The following is a 21487-nucleotide window of genomic DNA, read 5'->3' as shown; positions in this document are numbered from 1 at the left end:
AGGAAGTGCAGAAAGAGGGGGAGGGAAGTCAAGCTTTGAAATGTCAAAATGATGGTAAAAAATAGTGAAATGTATAAACTTGAAAAGTAGAAACAATATATATATATATATATATGAATGAAGAAAGTGGCGAAAGAAGAGTTCTCCCTCTCTGGTCACACCAAAACTCGTGGGCACCCGATGAAGGCAATGGTTGGAAGATTCAGGTGAAAGGAAGCGCTTCTTCACAGGTAAACTGCGGAACTCCCTCCCACAGGAGGCAAGGATGGCCACCAACCAGGTTGACTCTAAAAGAGGATTAGGTACTAGCCGCGACAGCTAGGCTCTTCCGCAGCAGCTGGAGGCAGCAATGCTCCCGAATAGCAGTTGCTGGGAGCCGCAGGACGGGGGGGAGCGAAAGGAACCCGGAAGGCGACGCCTTTTGTGAGTCTACCCGCACGCCACACGTCTATGGAAAGCGGAGATAGCGAAAGCGGCCGGGAGAACGAATCAACCTGTAGCTCTATGGTCTCGGCGGCGCTCAGAGCGTCGCTTCCGGTGACCTCAGATCCGCTTCCCAGAGCGGGGGGGGGGGGGCGGGAGAACGAATCAACCTGTAGCTCTATGGCCTCGGCGGAGCTCAGAGCGTCGCTTCCGGTAATGAAGGAGCCGCTTCCTGTGGTGGCGTTTACGGAACGGGTTTGTTGTGGAAGTGGGAGGAGGGGTCTGGCGGTTGGCCGGACTTCCAGTAGGCCGTTCGGTTCGCCCCGTCAGCCGTCGCCCACATGTTCGCGGGGCGGGAAAGTGAGGGCCAAAGCGGGGCGGCGGGGCTGCCGTAATTGCGGCCGTGCTGCGCGGAGGAGCGGCGGGCTTTGCGGGGCCTCCCGTAATTGCCCCTCTAAAGCCCCCTCTGAAACTGCCCCTATTGCAGCCCCTCCGGGTCGTGAGATCCCCGCCCCTCTGGCTTCTCCCTGGCAGCCGGTTCAAAACACCGCGCCGCCTTAAGAACGGGCGCCTTGGGCTCAGGTGGGCAGGCTTAGCCCCCGAGCCCAAGTCCTCTCCACAGAGATCTCCTGTGCTTCGTTGTGCTTCAGGTTGCAGGTGCGCTTCAGGTGCCTGCCTCAGTCCTGGAATTCCAGAGCTGGAAGGGATCCTGGGGGTCATCAAGCCCAACCCCCTTCTGCAGTGCAGGGATCTCAACTAAAGTATCCCTGACAGATGGCCACCGCCAGCTCTGCTGCCCTGCCTCTTCCTCCTCTGCCTGCGCTGGAGTGGTGCAGTAGCTGAACGGGGTGAGCTGAAATAAAAGCCCTGTACTGTATCTTCTTTCTGTTCATTGTGCAGCATTCTCTCACCGCTCCTACACAGCGCAACGTGAGGGCAATACCGGGCCTACGAGGTTGGGCTGTTGTACAAGCACTTGAGATAAACTCCTGTGAAGTGCTTTGGGAGAAGCGCTGCATAAACGGTGACCAGCTCTCCAGGAAGGAGGCTGCTGTTCCATTGTTAACTGAAACAGGACTGTTTAAAAGTGTGTCTCTGGTGCATTTTAGCTTTTGCTAGATGGTTTGGGTTCGGAGGCAATGGCCCACTATCTGGGCCCCACAGGGTGAATTTGATATCGCTGTACAAAAGGGGAAATCTCAAAAGCCGACATTTAAAGGGGTAAAAGATCTGGAACGAAACAGGTGGAGAGGGTGACCCTACTTTAATAGGGAGACAAGCAGGTACAAATGTATGGTTTACGCCAGTGTGGACAGGCCCAGAGTTTCGGTAAGCTAAAAAAGGTAAAGGTACCCCTGCCCGTACGGGCCAGTCTTGACAGACTCTGGGGTTGTGCGCCCATCTCACTTAAGAGGCCGGGGGCCAGCGCTGTCCGGAGACACTTCCGGGTCACGTGGCCAGCGTGACATCGCTGCTCTGGTCAGAGCCAGAGCCAGAGCCGCACACGGAAACGCCGTTTACCTTCCCGCTGGTAAGCGGTCCCTATTTATCTACTTGCACCCGGAGGTGCTTTCGAACTGCTAGGTTGGCAGGCGCTGGGACCGAGCAGCGGGAGCGCACCCCGCCGCAGGGATTCGAACCGCCGACCTTTCGATCGGCAAGCCCTAGGCGCTGAGGCTTTAACCCACAGCGCCACCTGCGTCCGGTAAGTTAGAAAGTCTCTAATTCAGATCTTGCTTGAGATATAAATACCCTTGGGCAAGCCAGTGTTTTCTCAATCTCAGCACCTCATCTGCTGTATGGGGATAACTTATAATACTAATTTTCCTTAAAGGCTGTTGTAAGGGTTACTGGATAATACATGTGAAGTACTTCGAACACTTGGAAATATGCTGTAGAAATGAGAAGTATTATTGCTTTCTAAATACATTTTTTTTCCTTTTGACCTTCCAAGGGAATACCAAAGTGTTAAATGCTAGACGACTCATTTGCAAGGTGCCTTGGTGTTAAGGAACTGGAAGAGATCAACAGCCATAGCTTAACTGTTCAACTGGGATGTTCAATCATGCCTCGGCCAGCTCCCAATGGATAAATCTTTGCTGTCCAAAACCCTGCTCAGAGAGGAAAATACGCTTGCAGCTGAGGAGCTCCAAACAACAGGGTAGGTAGTCTGGCATCGCCTGCCTAAAGGACTTTGAAGTACCCTGACAAATACTAAAACTGTTGTAATGCTGAGAGTGGACACTTTTTAATTGGTTAGTCGAGAGCCACTGTGATGAAGTGAATAGGTTAGCTTTGAATCTGGGAGACAGATTCTGCCCTCCAGATGTTGGGCTACTGTGTTTAGCATTAGCAGAATGTGTGCAAATTACACATAGCAGAGGAACACCTGTCATAGGTTCCAGGGATTGTACTAATTCTGCAGCAGCAGGAGAAAGTCCGGGGAACTTTGTTCTCCATATGTTGCTGAAGCACAAACTGTTGGGCTGTTAGCATCCAAAATGCATATGGAAAATGTTAAGGTTTGAAAGGACTGTAGAACCCTGTGATGTCATATGCTCTGTGGCGTTTCTCTCTTTCTGGTATTTCAGTTGGTTCAGTTGGTTTCATACACTCTGTGGTATTTCAGTTGGTTCAGTTATTAACAGTCTTGTGAGTCTTAACAGTTAGAGAAGCAGGTGTGTTGTGTTCTGCTGCTGTTTGCCTCAGAGTCAGAGTAAATGTTAGTCTGTAACAGTTTAATCTATGTAAGATGTTCTAGCAACTAAATAAACTTCCACCTGCTTATTGTGTGCTTACACTATGCTCAATTAGAAATATTTGACATGCCTGTGTATACGGTAGATCACATGCCTCAGTATTTGTGAATAATTGTGTATTCTGTGTATGGTGCAAATTTGGTGTTTTTATGAAAAATACACAGTTGGGACAAATTGAACTGTGCCACCACTCTATCGTGGCCATATGCAGTGTTATTGTATGCTAGTGCAAGATCCCTTGCATTAGTGGATGGCATAGTTTAAAGGTTGTGCAATGAAGGAATCAAACAGCTGTTGTGCTAGTGGAAGCTTGTTGCACAACAGCTGTGTAATCTGTTGGCGAGCAATCTTTCGTAATATACTTGTGTTTGTGTTTTCCTTTGCACAGCAAGCAATGCTCCGCCAGCACAACAAGGATATCTCTAAGTGACTTAGGGCTACGCTGGATACAGCCCTTGGTTCTGCCATCCATGCTTTCCCCCTCCTGCCTTTGAGGAGCCATGGCCACCACAAACCCTTTGGAAAACCTCCAGGTAGAAGCCAGCTGCTCTGTCTGCCTGGAGTACCTCAAGGACCCCGTGATCATTGACTGCGGCCACAATTTCTGCCGGGTGTGCATCACCCGCTGGTGGGAAGATCTGAACCGGGACTTCCCCTGCCCCGTATGCCGCAAGACTTCGCGCCACCGCATTCTGAGGCCCAACCGGCAGCTGGGCAACATGGTGGAGATAGCTAAGCAGCTGCAGGTCACGAACAAGCGCAAGGTGCGGGATGAGAACTTGTGCGAGAAGCACAATGAAGTCCTCCGCCTCTTCTGCAAGGACGACCAGGAGGCTGTTTGCTTAGTGTGCGAGATCTCTCACGAACACCGCTCCCACACGGTGGTGACCCTGGACGATGCCTCCTTGGAGTATAAGGTAAAGTGCGGGGGGGGGGGACATGGCTGGAATCAAGTTTTTTAAAAAAGACGGGAGAGGGCATGAAGACCAACATTTGAATTTGTTCATAGTAATTGGTTTTAATATTTCTATTGTGTCTGTGAGTGACTTGGAGTCATTTCCATGAGCAATGTGATTAATATATATAAATAACAACCAGAAACATCACCAGCTGTGTGAGGTATGCATTGGATGTGTATCTGCCCATTGCGGGCAGATGCCTTTTTTGCCATCACAGTAGCACATAAACTTGCACAGACTGTACTTAACCTGATTGAATAGGGAAGCCCAAGTGGGAACTGCAAGAAAATGCTGTCCTATATTTTGGTTTGCTTGTTTAATCATTAAAGTGCTCTGCCAGCCAGCCACGGCTTCCTCCAGGGAACTATAAGTAAGCCAATTCACTCTCCCATTTTTTCTTTTCAAAGTAATGCTCAGCTGGTTGCTAGTGACCACTGACTGCTCTCAGTCTCCATAGGGTTGTCTGGGTGGGGGCTGCTGTTGCTGTTTCTGCAAAACTCAGGGGTCCCCTGAGTATTCTGGTGCCTCTCTTTTGTTTCTTGGTGGCTTCCGTGTTAGTTGAATTTCTGTTAGGCACTGCAGTCAGAGGTGGACTTGCTATTAGAGGGTGTCATGGAGATGAGGAATGGAAAGCCTTAAAAATGAGGGAAGGAGCTTGAAATTTGATGTGAGAATTCAGTGCAGAGTTGAATGGAGAAAGGGAACACAGTTGTCTTCCTATAATGAATAGGAAGGCTGGAAGAATAGCAAAATAAAGGTAGCAAATGACAGACACAATGTGGGTAGGTTGCTCTTATGTTTGGGAACAAGGTATGCAGCCTGCTATAAGTGGAGTTATGCTGCTGTGTGGTGGGGTACACTTAGATCCAGCTTTCTCACTTGAACCTCAAGTGTCCTTCCCTTTGTCCAGCTCTTGCTTACTTGCCAGGCTACAGTTGTTTCTGGAGAAGAATACTCTTTTTCACAGTTCCCCAAATTCCAGCAACCTCTCCCTTGCTTGCATTGCAGTAATCCCCCTGTATATGAGGCTGCCCTTGAAGATGTGAACACTTCAATTAGTGCAGAATGCATCTGGCCAAATGTTGACCAGTACGTGTTAGACTTGTGAGGTCAGTTGGCCCATAACCTGTTACACAGGGCCAACAATCTGTTGTTGATACTACACCACACTTCAGCCAGTGTGATCAGCAGAACGTTAGAGACTTCCTGCTTTCTACTTGACAGTATTCTCCAGAGTTCCCAGTTTAGAAAACTCCTTACCCACGCAGTTCAATCCAAAATAGAAAATGTTTAGACACAAGACGAGCATAAACATTCTAGCTATGTTAACTTTAAGTTATGTTGGTACATCATGAACTATTCTACAGTCATACCTCATGTTACGGACGCTTCAGGTTACGTGTTTTTGGGTTGCGAACCACGGGAAACCCAGAAGTACCGGAACGGGTTACTTCCGGGTTTCGCCACTCGCGCTTGCACAGAAGCACTAAATTGCACCTGCTCAGACACAGTGCTTTAGGATGCGAACACTGTGGGTTGTGGACGTGCCTCCGTCACGGATTACATCTGCAACCCGAGGTTCCACTGTACTATAACACAATCATCTGGTCTTATAAGTAAACCTTGTAAAGATCAAAGTATACAGGAATATCCACTAGCACTTTATCATGCTTGCTCACCATGCTATACAGACATCGTGTTAGAAACAGAGATATGAAAGCTAGGAGCTAAATGGCACCTTAAACCTAGGTTATGGGCGCAACAACGGAATGTCTAGGTGCACTTTTTTATAACAAGAATTCAAAGCTGAAAATGAATGAACTGCGACTAAAATATTCATTTATTTTTCACATGGTTTAGTCCTTCCCCTGCCCACCCCCCTGATATTCTTAAGAGGGTCTCTTCTCCAGTCTTCAGAGAGTACCTGGAAGTGGGGAGCCAGAAAAAGGTCGTCCTTTCCTTCCATTCTGCTGCTTTAATCTGAAATCTTAGGTGCGGTACTGTGCCCAGAGCTCAGAAACTGCTCACGCTAATGAAATTCCTTGTCGCAAAATGCGCCTAGAATAATGGGAGTTTTGAACACTTCTGACACCATATAGCAGAATCTCGTCAGGGTAGGACAGCATTACTATTTCCATAGAAATAATGCTGCAGAGATTGTGGGTAGGAGGGCAAAGGTTGTTTGCAAAAGACCATCTAGAACATGGGTAGGCAACCTAAGGCCCGGGCCGGCTCAATTGCCTTCTAAATCCGGCCTGCGGACAGTCCAGGAATCTGTGTGTTTTTACATGAGTAGAATGTGACCTTTTATTTAAAATGCATCTCTTGGTTTTTTGTGGGGCATAGGAATTTGTTCATTCCCCCCCCCCCAAAAAAAAATAGAGTCTGCCCCTCCACAAGGTATGAAGGACAGTGGACTGGCCCCCAGCTGAAAAAGTTTGCTGAACCCTCATCTAGAACATCTCTGAAATAGCACTTGAACCAGGAACTCCCAACTTGTTTCATTTTCTGTTTTTAAAGCCATTACATTCTGTTAAAGATAGCTTTTGCTTCTAACTACAGTGGTGCCCCGCAAGACGAATGCCTCGCAAGACGAAAAACTCGCTAGACGAAAGAGTTTCCCGTTTTTTTGAGGTGCTTCGCAAGACTTCTTGCGAGTTTGTTTCCTTTTTCTTAAGCCGCTAAGCCGTTAATAGCCACTAAGCCGCTAAACTGTTAATAGCCACTAAGCCGCTAAGCCGCTAATAGCCGTGCTTCGCAAGACGAAAAAACCACAAGACGAAGAGACTCGCGGAACGGATTAATTTCGTCTTGCGAGGCACCACTGTATAGGATAGATCTGGCAGCAGTAGCAGGTGAGCACTCAAGTTGTGGGCAGTGTTTGAAATTAGCCAGGTGCATTTTGCACCTGCCTATCAACCACTTGTGACCAAATGAAGATTCCTGGGCGCACCAAGATGGCACCTGACATCTCCACCATCTGGAGGTGCATGCCTGGGGATCATTGGATCTTAACTGTTTTCACACACTAATACCGCACCCTGTACAATTCTGTCAGTTATATTTTAGCGGCACAATCAGAATGAATTTCAGGAACCAAAATGCTTTTTCTCTGCGGCCTGAGCAGGAGTAGTGAATAACGTTATATGTAATTGTTGTAGCTTATCTTCACTTACCCCACCCTACTGCCCTGTTCACAGTTGTGAAGAATATTCTTACATTATGAAAGGTCTGTGTCAACCTTGAGAAAAAGAGGCAGGAATAGGCCAGTGTATATGTAGATTGTCCCTGGATAAAGGGACTTTTCTTCTTTAAGTCCTCAAAGTTCTTAACCTAGCTCAATGTAGCTATTGGAACTAGCCAGATGTTTAACTGAGAATCAATCACAGTCAGTCCACCATATGAAAAATAAGATTTTAGAGCTGTTTAACTCCAAAACTGCAACTAGACATAGAGTCTTAGAGTTAGAAGAGACCCAGTGGTCATCTAGTCGAACCCCCTGCAATGCCGGAATTTCAGCTAAAGCATCCTTGACTGATGGCCATCCAACCTCTGTTTAAAAACTTCCAAGGTAGAAGAGTCCACCACCTCTCATGGGAGTCTGTTCCACTGCTGGACAGCTCTTACTGTCAGAAATTTTTTTCCGAATGTTTAGTCGGAATCTCTTTTCTTGCAACTTGAAGTCTTCGGTTTGAGTCCTACCCTCCAGAGCAAGAGAAAACAAGCCTGCTCCCTCCTCCATGTGACAGCCCTTAAGATATTTGAAGATGGCTATCGTATCTCCTCTCAGTCTCCACTTTTCCAGGCTAAACATACCCATGCCTTCAAGCACTCCTCATAAGGTTTAGTTTCCAGACCCTTCATCATCTTGGTTGCCCTCCTCTGCACTTGTTCCAGCTTGTCAAGATCCTTCTTAAATTGTGGTGCACAGAATTGGACACAGTACAGTGGTGCCTCGCAAGACGAAATTAGTCCGTTCCGTGAGGCTCTTCGTATAGCGGTTTTTTCGTCTTGCGAAGCAAGCCCCTTGACAGCTTAGCGGATTAGCGCTATTAGCGGTTTAGCGGCTTTTAGCGGATCAGCTGATAAGCGACTTAGGGCTTAGGAAAAGGGGGGGGGGGAAGGAAAAAAACCCCGCAGGAACTCGCAAGACATTTTCGTCTTGCGAAGCAAGCCCATAGGGAAATTCGTTTTGCGAAGCGCCTCCAAAATGGAAAACCCTTTCGTCTAGCGGGTTTTCCGTCTTGCGAGGCGTTCGTCTTGCGGGGCACCACTGTATTCCAAATGTGATCTGGCCAAGGCAGAATAGAGTGGCACTATGACTTCCCTCGATCTGGACACAGGTTTTGTTTTGTTTTTGCTGCTGCTGCATCATACTGCTGCTCCATCCATACAGATGGATACTTTGTGATCCATCAAGACTCCTAGGTCCTTTTCACATGTACTGCTAGTATGCAAGGTGTCCCCCATCCTATATTTGTGCATCTGGTTCTCCCTGCCTAAGTGCAGAACCTTACATTTGTCACTATTGAAATTCAAGTTGTTATTTTGCGCCCAGTTCTCCAATGTGTCAAGGTCATTTTGAATTCTGATTCTGTCTTCTGTGGCATTAGCTACCCCTCCCAGTTTGGTGTCTGCAAATTTGATGAGCATCCCCTCAATTCCTTCATCCAAGTAATTTATAAAGACATTGAACAACAACGGGCCCAGGGCAGAACCCTGTGGCACTCCACTTCTCACTTTTTTCCAGGATGACAAGGAACCATTAATGAGTATTCTTTGGGTTTGGTCAGTCACCCAGCTACACATCCACCTAACAGCTACCTCATTCAACCCACATTTTACCAGCTTCCTCACGAAAATATCACCGGGGGGTGGGGTCAAAAGCCTTACTATGTCCACAGTGTTTTCCTGCCTGAACCAACAAGTTTGTAATTCCATCAAAAAACAAAATCAGATTGGTCTGGCATGACTTATTTTTGAGAAACCCATGCTGGGTCTTAGTAATCACAGCATCCTTTTCTAAATGCTCATAGACCGACTGTTGAATTATCTGTTCTAGGCTCTTCCTTGGTATTGATGTCAAGATCACCGGTTGGTAGTTACCTGGGTCTTCCTTTTTCCCCTTTTTGAAGATGAGGGCATTCCATTTTGGAGACTGTAACCTTGATTTAAGGAGCTATTTGGCACTTAGCTTATATATCTGAGTTTCTAACACTGCTTGTGGGCGTCCTAGAGGTGTCTGTCTGTTTGTTTTTTGGCCACTGCAGGAAGCAAGATGGGTGGTTCTTATGCTCGTGACTCGTACTGTTTAACTGTGCTAGCTCCCAATTATGCCATCTACTCTTTCAAGCAGGAAAAGCTGCAGAAATGCCTGGAGCCACTTGAACGAAAGCTGCATGAGATCGGCCAGTGCAGATCCCGGGAGGAGAAGAAGCCAGGGGAGCTCAAGGCAAGTGCTGCATGCTTTGGATTGTATCTCTTTCACTTAGAATTTTCTCCCAAAGCAAATGCTGCAGTGGAAACCCTGTGAGCCTTGCTTGAATTCAAGTGGACTACTACTAGTAGTGTGACGTGGGTGGCGCTGTGGGTTAAACCACTGAGCCTAGGACTTTCCGATCAGAAGGTCGGCAGTTCAAATCCTGCTGAGCTGCCGTTGCTCGGTCCCTGCTCCTGCCAACCTAGCAGTTCGAAAGCATGTCAAAGTGCAAGTAGATAAATAGGTACCGCTCCGGCGGGAAGGTAAACGGCGTTTCTGTGCGCTGCTCTGGTTCGCCAGAAGCGGCTTAGTCATGGTGGCCACATGACCTGGAAGCTGTACGCCCGCTCCCTCGGCCAATAAAGCGAGATGAGCGCCGCAACCCCAGAGTCGGTCACGACTGGACCTAATGGTCAGGCGTCCCTTTACCTTTACCTTACTAGTAGTATTAACATTTTCTCTCACTGAGGCAGCTCAAGGAGTCTTTATAAAAACAAAAGACAAGCTTTCATAATATCCAAGGGGTAAAGGAAAAATACACACATTAAAAACAACAGTACATCACGAGGAATGCTTTTGCATTGCACTTAAAGATATGTAACAAAGGCGCCAGGGAAACCTCCCTGGGAAGAGCATGCCACAAATATGGAGCCACTACAGAAAAGGCCTGTTCTCGTGTTGCCACCCTCCAGTCCCCTTGGGGAGGGGGCACACAAAGAAGGCTTCAGCTCACAGTTGCAGAGTCTGGGTCGGTTCATATATGTGCTGCTGGCTCTTCTTGCCTAAGTGCAGAACCTTACATTTGTCCCTGTTGGAATTTATTTTGTTAGTTTTGGCCCAGCTCTCCAATCTGCTGAAAGTCAAATTGAATGCTGATTCTGTCTTCTGGGGCATGGGCTACCCCTTCCAGTGTGGTGTCATCTGCAAATTTGATGAGCATCCCCTCAGTATAAAGCGCCCAGAACAGAATCCTGCAGCATCCTACTTGCCACTTTTTTCCAAGATGACGAGGAACTATTAATGAGTTCTCTTTGGGTTCTGTCTGTCAACCGTCTACAAATCTACCTAAGTTACCTCGTTCAACCCACATTTAACTGCTTCTCCACAAGAATAGCACAGAATTTCCATGCTCCACCGAGTTTGTAACTGCTATCGAAAAAAGAAAGAAAACTTAATAGGAAATAGTTAATAAAACCACTCGCTGTATAAAATAAAAGCAGGTACAGTCATACCTTGGTTTTCGAACAGCTTTAGTTCTTGAGCGTTTTGGCTCCCGAACACCAAGTGACTGTTCTGGTTTGCAAACTATTTTTGGAAGCCAAATGTCCAACAGGGCTTCCGCGACTTGCAGTTGGTTACAGGAACTTCCTGCAGCCAATCAGAAGCCGTGCTTTGGTTCCCGAACATTTTGGAAGTTGAACAGACTTCCGGAACGGATTCCGTTCGACTTCCAAGGTACAACTGTCTGTGATATTTTCATTTGTTGTGATACACCTGCACCAAGATTCCCTCAAAAAATAAATGCCGAGCACAGGCATTTGGAATATATAGTTAACTATCTCAAAGTTCTGTGCCACTTTTTTGTTGCCCTTCTGACCCCACCATGGCAGAATTAGAATGGTTTAAGAAAATACATTCTGTTAACTTTTATGTCAAAACGAACCAATTATAAAAAGGAACACAGTAGCACACCGGAAAATTGTAATGTACCAGAATTGCATACTTTGGGATAATGTGTTCTTTTTTTCCTTCCGTTTAGTCCTGACAGTTCTTCATGCTCCCTTGCTTTTAATTTCTTTTAGTTTTAGCTCCTCTGGAAATTGCTTTTGATGATGATGATGATGATAAAAAATGTTTTGCAAAACAACAACAACAACCCACAAAGTACCCTTCAAACAACTTAAAAAGTGCATTGTTATTAGTAACAGCTAAGAAGCCACATCTGTGGGTGGGAAAACACAAGGATTTGTCTTAGTGATACAGGTGAAACCGTGTAGCCCAGTATGCTGTGTAGCCACAATTGTGTATGTAATGTTTATGCTCCTCTTATCCGCTTTGCAAAGCCTGGGATAGCCGACAATTGTACAAATATACCAAAGCATATTGAAACAATAAAAAATACAACAAATTTATGCCAGCTTTACAGTGGCAGCAGCAAGCAATGCACTCTTTCAGCATTAGTAACTTTGGGAACCCAGAAACAGTGCAAGGTTTCCTGGACCTTCCCTTCTGGGTTTTGTCCCTCTCATTTGATATTCAGAGGCATATTGCCTCTGAACGAGGAGGTTCAGTTTGGCTAAAATGGCTGACAGACTTGGCCTAAATGAATTCATCTAGTTCTTTTTAATGTTGCATTGAGATGCCATAGTACCGCCCATAGTAGAGAATCACATTACAGTGGACCCTCCGGTTACATACCGCTCTGGATATGTAACTTCTGGGTTGAGAACGTGGCAAACCCAGAAGTGTATACTTCTATTGTGTATATTGTGTATACCTCTATTGTGCTGTGCACATGCGCAGAAGAGGCGCCTGCAGTTACGAACATTTTGGGCTAAGTACAGATGCCTAGAATGAATTAAATTCATATCTGGAGAGTACTGTATTCCAAAAAACATTAGATTGCCACACTTCATAGCCAACTTTTCCTCCAACTCTAGGTGGTACACAGTGGGATAACTCTCCTCTGCCTTCACAAAAAAATTGGTGACCTTCCAATTTCAAGAGCGTTAGCCAGCGTTAGTCTGTTGGAGCACAAACCACAAAGATTCTTGTGACACTCTAAAGGTTGACACATTTATTATGATGTAAGCTTTCATAGACAGAATCCACCTCAACACATTATCATCATTCATCTGATGAAATGGACTTTGATCCACTAAATTAGTGCTCAAGGTGTCACAAGGCTCTTTTTGTTGTTTCTGTACAGTAAGTTGGGCTGAGAGGGAGACTGTCCCAAGGTCACCCTGTGAGAGTCGCAACTGAGCAAGTACTTGAATTTGGGTGTCACACCACGGTTTTGTGCTGTGTGAGGAAGTTCCCTCTTTCTGCCAATCCTGAGCATCAGCCTCATTGGGTTGACCTCACTGAGCCCTACCTGAACCCTGTCTCCCATCTCCCTGCAGCGGAAGGTTGAGGACCGCCGCCAACTCATCATCCGAGAGTTCGAGGAGATGCATTTGTTCCTGGAGGAGGAGCAAGAAGTGCTGATGCAACACCTGGAGGACGAGGAGAAGGAGATCTTGCAGAAACTAAAGGACAATGTGGCTGAGCTGTCTGAGCAGCGGGTCTCCCTCAACAGCCTCATCACGGAAATCGAGGAGAAGTGTCTGCAGTCAGGCATGGAGATGCTCAAGGTGGGGTGTGCATCAGAGTCTACCTGGAAGGGGGGGCATCTCCTGCATCTGAACAAATGCTACTTGGGACATCCCATTCCTCAGCAGCCCTTGAGTCTGCCTCCTTCCCTTACTTTTCTCTAGTGCTTTAAGGAGTAGTAAACCACCAGTAAACTTAAGGCAGGCGGTAAATCAACAGTAGATTAAAACAGACTTGAATTATCTTTTGCACCCACGGATCTGAAAGAGAGAGCCTTCTCCCCCTTTTTTCCTCAGCTGCAGCCTGATGGAGCAGATAAAGCTCTAAACAGGATTTTCTTAGGAAGCAGTGATTCCATGTGATGGGTTCAAAGAACCTCCAGAGATAATTTGCCTTAACCAGTTTCCTGGAAATACAGTGCTCTTGGCTTGGGGCCACTGTGCAGTGGGGTGGACAGGAGGCTCATGGGCCTTCATGTGGGGTTTTGGTTCCATCACTGATTGTGTAACTCAGAGTAGAACAAAGGGTCGATGAATTCTAGTCTTGCGCCAGCCCATTTCTGTTCCCCACTTCCTCCACCTCTCATCTAACATTTCCATAAGGGTCTGTGAACCCCAATTTCTATAGACCCTTTGGATGTGAATCTGTATGCCTCTTGTGGGCAGCAGGGCAAGATGCATAGGGCACTAGCTTTCTGTAGTTCACATGCAGGCATGAAATCCAGTGTAAGGTCATCAGAATTGGTTTGCTTTGTGAAGGCAGATCCTTGGATAGATGCATATACCGTATTTTTCGCCCTATAGGACGCACTTTTTCCCCTCCAAAAATGAAGGGGAAATGTGTGTGCGTCCTATGGGGCGAATGCAGGCTTTCGCTGAAGCCTGGAGAGCGAGAGGGGTCGGTGCGCACCGACCCCCTCTCGCTCTGCAGGCTTCGCGGACCTCTCCGCAAGCAGCGGGAGCGCTCCCGCTGCTTGCGGAGAGTTGCCTGCATGCAGAAGCCTGCGCGCGCTGAGCTCAGCGCATCCAGGCTTCGTGGACCTCTCCACAAGCAGCGGGAGCGCTCCCACTGCTTGTGGAGAGTCGCCTGCATGCCGAAGCCTGCGCGCGCTGAGCTCAGCGCATCCAGGCTTCGTGGACCTCTCCACAAGCAGCGGGAGTGCTCCCACTGCTTGTGGAGAGTCGCCTGCATGCCGAAGCCTGCGCGCGCTGAGCTCAGCGCATCCAGGCTTCGCGGACCTCTCCGCAAGAGCTCCGCTGGGCTCCCACGGCTTGCAGAGAGCTTCCTGTTTGGGGGCTGGGGCGGGGGAAGCTCGGGCCTCCCCCGCCCCAGCCCCGCGCCTGGGGGGGGAAATAATTTTTTCCCCTTTATTTCCCCCCCCCCCAAAAAAAAAACTAGGTGCGCCTTATGGGACGGTGCATCCTATAGGGCGAAAAATACGGTAGCTAATATTTCAGGACATTGCAGTGGCAGGCTGGAAGTTGACGTGGTTTGCACATGCCTGTGCTTTTTTAAGCTAAAACAGCAGAATAATATGTGTTGCTTTAACCAAAGGTGGGATCTTCCTCATTTCACCTGTCTGCATAGATAGATTTTACTTCGCGGTTGCGCTCCTTCATGACTACACGACTCTTAACAATTTTTATTTCTTGTCCTCCTCATGCAGGATGTGAAGCACACCCTCGAAAGGTAAGGAGCAAATTCTTTGGTCATCAAAACGGCCTCACTGCCTCTTAACATGGGGTCCTATGAGGTGGTCCTTGTCATAAACATCTGTTGGACAAGCATTTGTCCTGGTTTGACACATAAAGTGCTCTTTTAAAGACTGCTGGTCTCCTTACCTCTTGAAGGAGCGCTTCCAATGGATGCCTTTGCTTTCTGAAAGGAGGTGGGCAGCTACCAAAAACTGGGCCTTCTCTATGGTGGCGCCATCCGCCTTCACAGTTGTGGAAAGCTCTCCCCAGAGAGATTTGCTTTGCAACCTACCTTACTGTTCCTTTGGCATCAGGTGTGGTTGAAGGTATGAAAGGCCCCTGCTTTGCTGAAGCAAATACTTGTAAGGACAAAGGCAAGGGGTTGGATCTAAAAGTGCCACTTCATTTCTAGTGGGAGTCCTTCCAAGAACAGTTTGGCCTTTGATCGAGGCCAAGGCTAGTGAAAATGCCCCTAGAACAATGGGAGTTTCGAACACTGCCAGCAGGGTTTCACAAAATTGGGTCTCCAGCTGTTTCTGGACTACAGTTCCCATCATCCCTGACCACTGGTCCTGCTACCTAGCGATGATGGGAGTTGCAGTCCACAAACAGCCGGAAACTCAAGTTTGGGAAAACCTGGTGAAAACTAAAGAAAACCTCCATGAAAATAAACAAGTTGCTCAATTATAGCCTGGGAGACGATTCATTCCCCCCACCCCAGGTCTGGAGACTCTTTTATATATTTATTGTAAGTATTTTTTTATAACTGCATTTCAATCATATTCCCAGGATAGTTTACAAAAATAAAAAAGCATATACATAAAGCATACTAAACTAAAAGGCACAAAAAATATGTAAAAAGCAGCATAAGAGAATCAGCAGAATTAAAAGTACTTGTGAATCTCAAGAATTTTTATTCGCTAATTTACGTATGTACACTGATATCCCATCTTCCTTCCATCCCAGAAGCCAAGGCTGCAGACCTGTAGGTTCTCATGACATCACTCATCCAGGCACTGACCAGACCTTACAAGTATTTGAAGTCTGGCCTCACAATGACCATGAAATGAAAAATGATTGGGGGACACATGGAAGCAATGGACAACTTCAGGGACAGTGAACCTGGGGCCCACCACATGTTCCTGGGGCCCACAGCTTGCAGCATCCCTGACTCTTGTCCATCCTGGCTGGGGCTGCTAGGGGTTGGGAGCCCGGCAACATCTGAAGGGGCCACAGGTTCCCCAACCATGGACTTGCCCTCATCCAACCTGCTCTGCTCTTTTTCTTGCAGATGTGAAGAGGTGCAGGCCCAGAAGCTTAACCTGGTCTCCATCGAGCTGGAAAAGAACTTCTGCAACTTCCCCAGGCAGTACTTCGTCTTGCGCAAAATCATCAAGAGGCTCACAGGTAAGCTGGTGTGGTGCCACATCCAGGCATTTTTCTTTTTGGTTGGTGTGGGGGCTGGGAGAATTGGGCCTCTTCTCCCTTGCTCATGGATCAGGGGGATCGTCCACAGTGCCAACAAAACTCTTTGAGTTTGGAATAGATTCTGCGGATTAGCACCGTCCAAGCAATTGAGCTTAATTCTGATCATTGCACACACAACACAACTCTGTAATGAACCGAGTCCAGGAGAGGTGTGCTAGAATAGTTGATAGTGGGAGAGGAACAGTATTAGCCCTCCGCAGTCTGATGCGCTCCAGATGTTTTGCGACACACACACACACCCCACCCAGCACAGCCAGTTGTCAGCAGTAACAGGAATGATACAGTTGTACCTTGGATCCCAAACACCTTGCGAGTCGAATGTTTTGGCTCCCAACGCCACATACCCAGAAGTGAGTGTTCCGGTTTGTGAACGTTCTTTGGAACCCGAAAGTCCGACACCACTTTCATGGCTGCTGATTGGCTGCAGGAGCTTCTTGCAGGAGCTTCCTTTAGCCAATCGGAAGCCACGCCTTGGTTTCTGAACATTTAAGTTGAATGGATTTGGAGAAATCTCTAAATATGGACATGTATTTTGTGTTGTATTGTTATATATGTTATATTCTGTATTTGTAAAATCAAATGAAAATTATTTAAAAAAAAAAAAAGCATCCCGAGCCATTGAGGCCTGGCCACCGTCACAGCCGAGCCTGAACGAACGTCTCTCCCTTTTCCTGCAGGAGATTTGACCCTCGACCCTGAGACGGCCCATCCCAACTTAGTGCTCTCCGAGGACCGGAAGAGCGTCAAGTTTGTGGAGCAACGCCTGCGAGACCTGCCCGACAGCCCGCGGCGCTTCACCACCTACCCTTGTGTCCTGGCGACGGAGGGCTTCACTTCGGGCCGCCACTACTGGGAAGTGGAAGTGGGCGAAAAGACCCACTGGGCCCTAGGGGTCTGTAACGAATCTGTGAGCCGCAAAGGGGAGACGACCTCCCTGCCGGAGACTGGCTACTGGCGGGTGAGGCTCTTCAACGGGGACAAGTACGCGGCCACCACCACCCCGTTCACACCCCTCAGTGTCGCCACCAAACCCAAGCGAGTGGGTGTCTTCCTGGACTATGAGGCCGGCAGACTTTCCTTCTACAATGTGACGGACCGCTCCCACATCTACACTTTCACCGACACCTTCACGGAGAAGCTGTGGCCTTTTTTCTACCCAGGAATCCGTGCCGGACGCAAGAATGCTGCTCCCCTCATCATTCGGCCTCCCACGGACTGGGAGTGACAAGATGGCCGATTCTTCTCCCTCTGCGCCCCGCAACCTCGTTCTAGGATTAGCCCTCAAAGGTGGTTTTTAATTGAATGAATTTGAAGAAAAAAATTATTAGAGCATAAAGGAAAGTAGATAATATCAAATATCTGTTTCCCACCCCCCCAACTAAAATATTAATCTAAATATCTTATCAAATGTGTTGAGGGAGTTATTTAAGGCAGTTTCTCAGTGGAGAAGGACGCAAGGGAGCAGGAAACCAAGTTGCGTCATCCCCAGCCGGGAATGGCAGAAGGAAACGTGGAAAGGCTTTCAAAAACACCACTGAAGGGGGAGGGGACCGCGGGAACCCTACAGAAATATTGGTATTTATCTTTTTGGCTTCACATTTTCTTGAAGGGATGTGACGCTAATGAAGGGAATATTCCCACAAAAGCAAAGAGCCTGTTTTGGAGTAGTTCGGCTATTGTGGAGGCCAGTGAAGAAATGGATTCCTTCTGCTTTCCCAAACCTCAAACAGGGCTTAAATCTGAGACGGTGATGCTGAAACTTGGGGGGCAGGGTGGAGAAAAACCAAGCCACACTGTTTGCATTAGCTGTGGGCAGAGCTGGTCAGAAATGTGTGTGAATGAGAGCGTGGCAGGCGTGTGCTACATGGGCAGTAGAGGGAAGTGACCTGTCTGAAGGGATTCATCATTGTGCGTGTGTAGATTGCAGAAACCATATCTTTTTCCCTTCGTTGCTCCTTCTGCATCTTATCCAGTGTATGCAGAAGCAGCCTCCTGTAGTCTTGGTAGAGTGCTGTAATGTACATGTGAGAATAAAGCAGGCCAGGTATGGATCCTTTCCTCTGGAACACCCCAGCACTCCCTGGGTAGAGTGTTAAGAGATATCTATGGACCAGGGCTGGGCAATACCCGGTTTTCAGCATCACAGTATATCGCCAGCTGAACATCACGGTATACTGATACATCACAACGTCTGAAATGAGGATGGAGCTATGTAAAGGCCTTGACTGGCTTCACAGTTTTCCCCACATTGTGATTTTTTTGCATAGCACACAAATGCACATCATGATTCACAATATATTGCCAGGTCAAAAACTATGAAAGCAATATCATGGTGCGGACTTGAAACCAGTTCTGGGTGACATATCGATATATTGCCCAGTCCTGTTATGGGCTGCACAGCCCTTGCAGCCAGCTGGCAGATCTGGACTGAGGGGTGCTGGAACTGAGACCCAGGAAGCAGAGCTGCCTGGTAGTGAGCGCCCTTGGACAAGCTGGTCTCAAGGCCCAAATTTTATCCAAAGGGCCAGTTGTATGATTTGTAGTTGGCGGCATCCATTTGGCTTTAACTCAAGCTGCCATCCCAAAGTCTTTCATGAATTGAATGGCATGTATTGTGACCCTTGCCTGTGGGCTGTGAAGAGGAATGCCTGGCAGCATTTGTCACGGGTAAAAGTAGTGCCCACAGTGCACAGATGAGTCGAGGGCAATGGCCTGCAATGGAAGGTGAACGTTTTCCAGTAGTTCACTTGAATCGAGGAAAAGGCACCTCTGCAAGCCTTTCTATCCTGAAATTCACCCATGTTGCACGGCTTAGCCAAATGTGAGGCTGATGGAGCAACACCAAAAAACACCTCTTTGGGCAATGTTTTGGGGGAAGTCAGCAAAATGCAGCTGCTACGTTTACCTGTTTGGAACGCAGACCAATCTGGCTGCACTGTAGTGTGACATCATCACACTGCTTGGAGGTTTTTAAGCAGAGGTTGGGTGGCCATCCGTCATTATATGATCTCAGCTTGGCTGCTCCTGCCTTAGGAAACAGCCTTTTTTTGGAGCCTTTTCATGGAAGAATGGTGCTGCTGCTGCTGCTTAAAGATGGGGAAAGAAGCAGCTTTCAATAGGTGACAAGAACAAATAAAAAAGGTAATGGGGAGCAGATGAATATGCAACTTTCTCACCACCGCCACTCGTCCTGAGAGATTCCACCAGAGTTAGAATATTAAAAGTTATTACAGAAGGTAGGTATGTTTGTGATTGGTAAAGGTAAGGTAAAGGACCCCTGGACTGTTAAGTCCAGTCAAAGGCAACTATGGGGTTGCTGCGCTCATCTCGCTTTGAGGCCGAGGGAGCTGGCATTTGTCCAGCCTGAAAGCACACCAGTGCAAGTAGATAAATAGGTACCACTGCGGTGGGAAGGTGTACGGTGTTTCCGTGTGCTCTGGCTTCCGTCACAGAGTCCTGTTGTGCCAGAAGCAGTTTAGTCATGCTGGCCACATGACCCGGAGAGCTGTCTGTGGACAACCGCCGACTCCCTTGGCCTGAAAGCGAGATGAGCACTGCAACCCCATAGTTGCCTTTGACTGGACTTTACTGTCCAGGGGTCCTTTACCTTTTTATGTTTGTGATTAGAATACCCTTGAGTGCAAAATATGTATGTTGAATAAAGATTCCAACAGCCTCTGAACATGGCAGGGAAAATTCCTCTACAGCAAGGCCCTCCAGATGTTGATGGACCACAGCTGCCACAACCCCGGGCTCTGGACCATGCTGGCTGGAGGGGATTGGAGTTAGAGCAGTGATGTCCAAACTTTTTTCAAAGAGGGCCAGATTTGATGAAGTGAAGGGCCGTGAGGACCGACCACAGTTGTTGACCTTTTCTTAGGGTTGAAGTTGTTGAGGTTTTTTAGGATTTTACCCCAGGAAATAAACTGGCACAGGGGCCAGATTAAACAGACCGACGGGCCAGATTAGACCCCCCAAAACTGACTTTGGACATGCCTGGACTAAGGCAACATCTGGAGGGCCACAGGTTTACCTACCCACCCTGTTCTAAGACATTCAATTCTCAGTTCAGCCACAGGTTAGTTATTGGCTTTAACCCATCCCTCCCAGTGATGTCCTGTGGGGCTCAGCTTGCCTCTACCTTCCAATGGTAGTGTCTGGAGTTGCGCGATTGACTTGTGTACGTGTGCGTCTATGCGGCTGAGGAAGCTCTGACTTGGGTGCGTCCGACCCTTGAGCATGAGTGGGCTGGCAACCCACAGCTTAGGGCAAGATCTGTGTCTTGTGGCTTGTAAGATTATTAATAAAAGCTCTTTGTTTTATTTGACAGTGATATATGTGTGTGTGTGTGTGTGCGTGCGCGTGTGTCACTTCTTGGGCATTTTTATTTTATCGGCCGGGAGAAAGATGTCAGAACTGCAGTTCTTTCAGCAGCAACGTAACACCAGGGGCTTTACCTTGCCCCGGGTAGCAGTCAAGGTGCCATGTTTTGCAGGAGCTGCAGCTCCCAGGCCAACTTTCGGGGCAGCACCATACATTGAGAGCCAGCGTGGTGTAGCGGTTAAGAGTGGTAGACTCGTAATCTGGTGAACCGGGTTCGCTTCCCCGCTCCTCCACATGCAGCTGATGGGTGACCTTGGGCTAGTCACACTTCTCTGAAGTCTCTCAGCCTCACTCACCTCACAGAGTGTTGTGGGGGAGGAAGGGAAAGGAGAATGTTGGCCACTTTGAGACTCCTTCGGGTAGTGATAAAGTGGGATATCAAATCCAAACTCTTCTTCTTCAGTGCAATGCAGTAATCCAACCTGGAGGTTACCAGTGTATGGTCAGGCTATTCCTGTCCAAAAATAACACTAGCTGCTTTACAAGCTGAAGCTAGTAAAAAAAAAAAAAAGCTGCGGGGACCTAACCAGCCTAGCGGAACTGTTGGGAGACACACATGACATTTCATGTGTGCCCCTTTCCAAACTTAAAAATGGAAAGCGTAATGCTGGTGGTCAACAAAAGAGGTTTAAAGAATGTCTCAATCTTTAAAAAGGTAGTATAAACACCAACAATTGGGAAACACTGGCCTGTGAGCGCTCCATTTGGAGAACAGCCTTTACCAAAGGTGTCATGGGCTTTGAAGACACTCGAACTCAGAACGCAAGGAGAAACGTGCCAGGAGGAAGGCACGCTTGGCAAATCCACACCGTGATCAACTCCTGTCTGGGAACCAATGTCCCCACTGTGGAAGGATGTGTGGGTCCAGAATTGGCCTCCACAGTCACTTACGGACTCACTGTTAAAACCATGTTTATGGAAGACAATCTTACTCGGCTACAAGTGATAGCCGAAGAAGAAGACAATCTTGGGGCAACCTGGCGCCTA

General features: G+C 47.7%; 1 protein-coding gene across 4 annotated transcripts; it reads left to right on the top strand.

Moving 5' to 3' along the window:
• The first annotated feature begins 614 nt into the window (after window positions 1–614).
• Window positions 615–20447, top strand: LOC307208724 (E3 ubiquitin-protein ligase TRIM39-like). Of its 4 annotated transcripts, none has more exons than XM_079963612.1 (8): window positions 615–636; window positions 2378–2584; window positions 3575–4099; window positions 9495–9593; window positions 12746–12976; window positions 14602–14624; window positions 15921–16036; window positions 16795–20447. In XM_079963612.1, exons 3-8 carry the CDS (start codon window positions 3683–3685, stop codon window positions 17340–17342), a joined length of 1434 nt encoding a protein of 477 aa, XP_079819738.1. In that variant the 5' UTR covers window positions 615–636; window positions 2378–2584; window positions 3575–3682; the 3' UTR covers window positions 17343–20447. The 4 variants fall into 4 exon arrangements, with proteins under 4 accessions (XP_079819738.1, XP_079819739.1, XP_079819737.1 ...); XM_079963613.1 differs by lacking the exon at window positions 615–636 and adding an exon at window positions 660–678; XM_079963611.1 differs by lacking the exon at window positions 615–636 and adding an exon at window positions 685–1080.
• Window positions 20448–21487: the final 1040 nt, after the last annotated feature.

The sequence above is a fragment of the Podarcis cretensis genome (genome assembly GCF_951804945.1).
Source record: "Podarcis cretensis genome assembly, chromosome: 2".
NCBI lineage: Eukaryota > Metazoa > Chordata > Lepidosauria > Squamata > Lacertidae > Podarcis > Podarcis cretensis.
The sequence above is the reverse complement of the archived record's forward strand: the minus strand, read 5'-3'. Positions and strand labels throughout refer to the sequence as shown.

Coding starts and splice junctions, on each gene's coding strand:
- LOC307208724 (XM_079963612.1), top strand. CDS start 3,683: ATGGCCACCACAAACCCTTTGGAAAACCTCCAGGTAGAAGCCAGCTGC. Junction 14,625..15,920: donor GTGAAGCACACCCTCGAAAG/GTAAGGAGCAAA, acceptor TTTTTCTTGCAG/ATGTGAAGAGGTGCAGGCCC. Junction 16,037..16,794: donor AATCATCAAGAGGCTCACAG/GTAAGCTGGTGT, acceptor CTTTTCCTGCAG/GAGATTTGACCCTCGACCCT.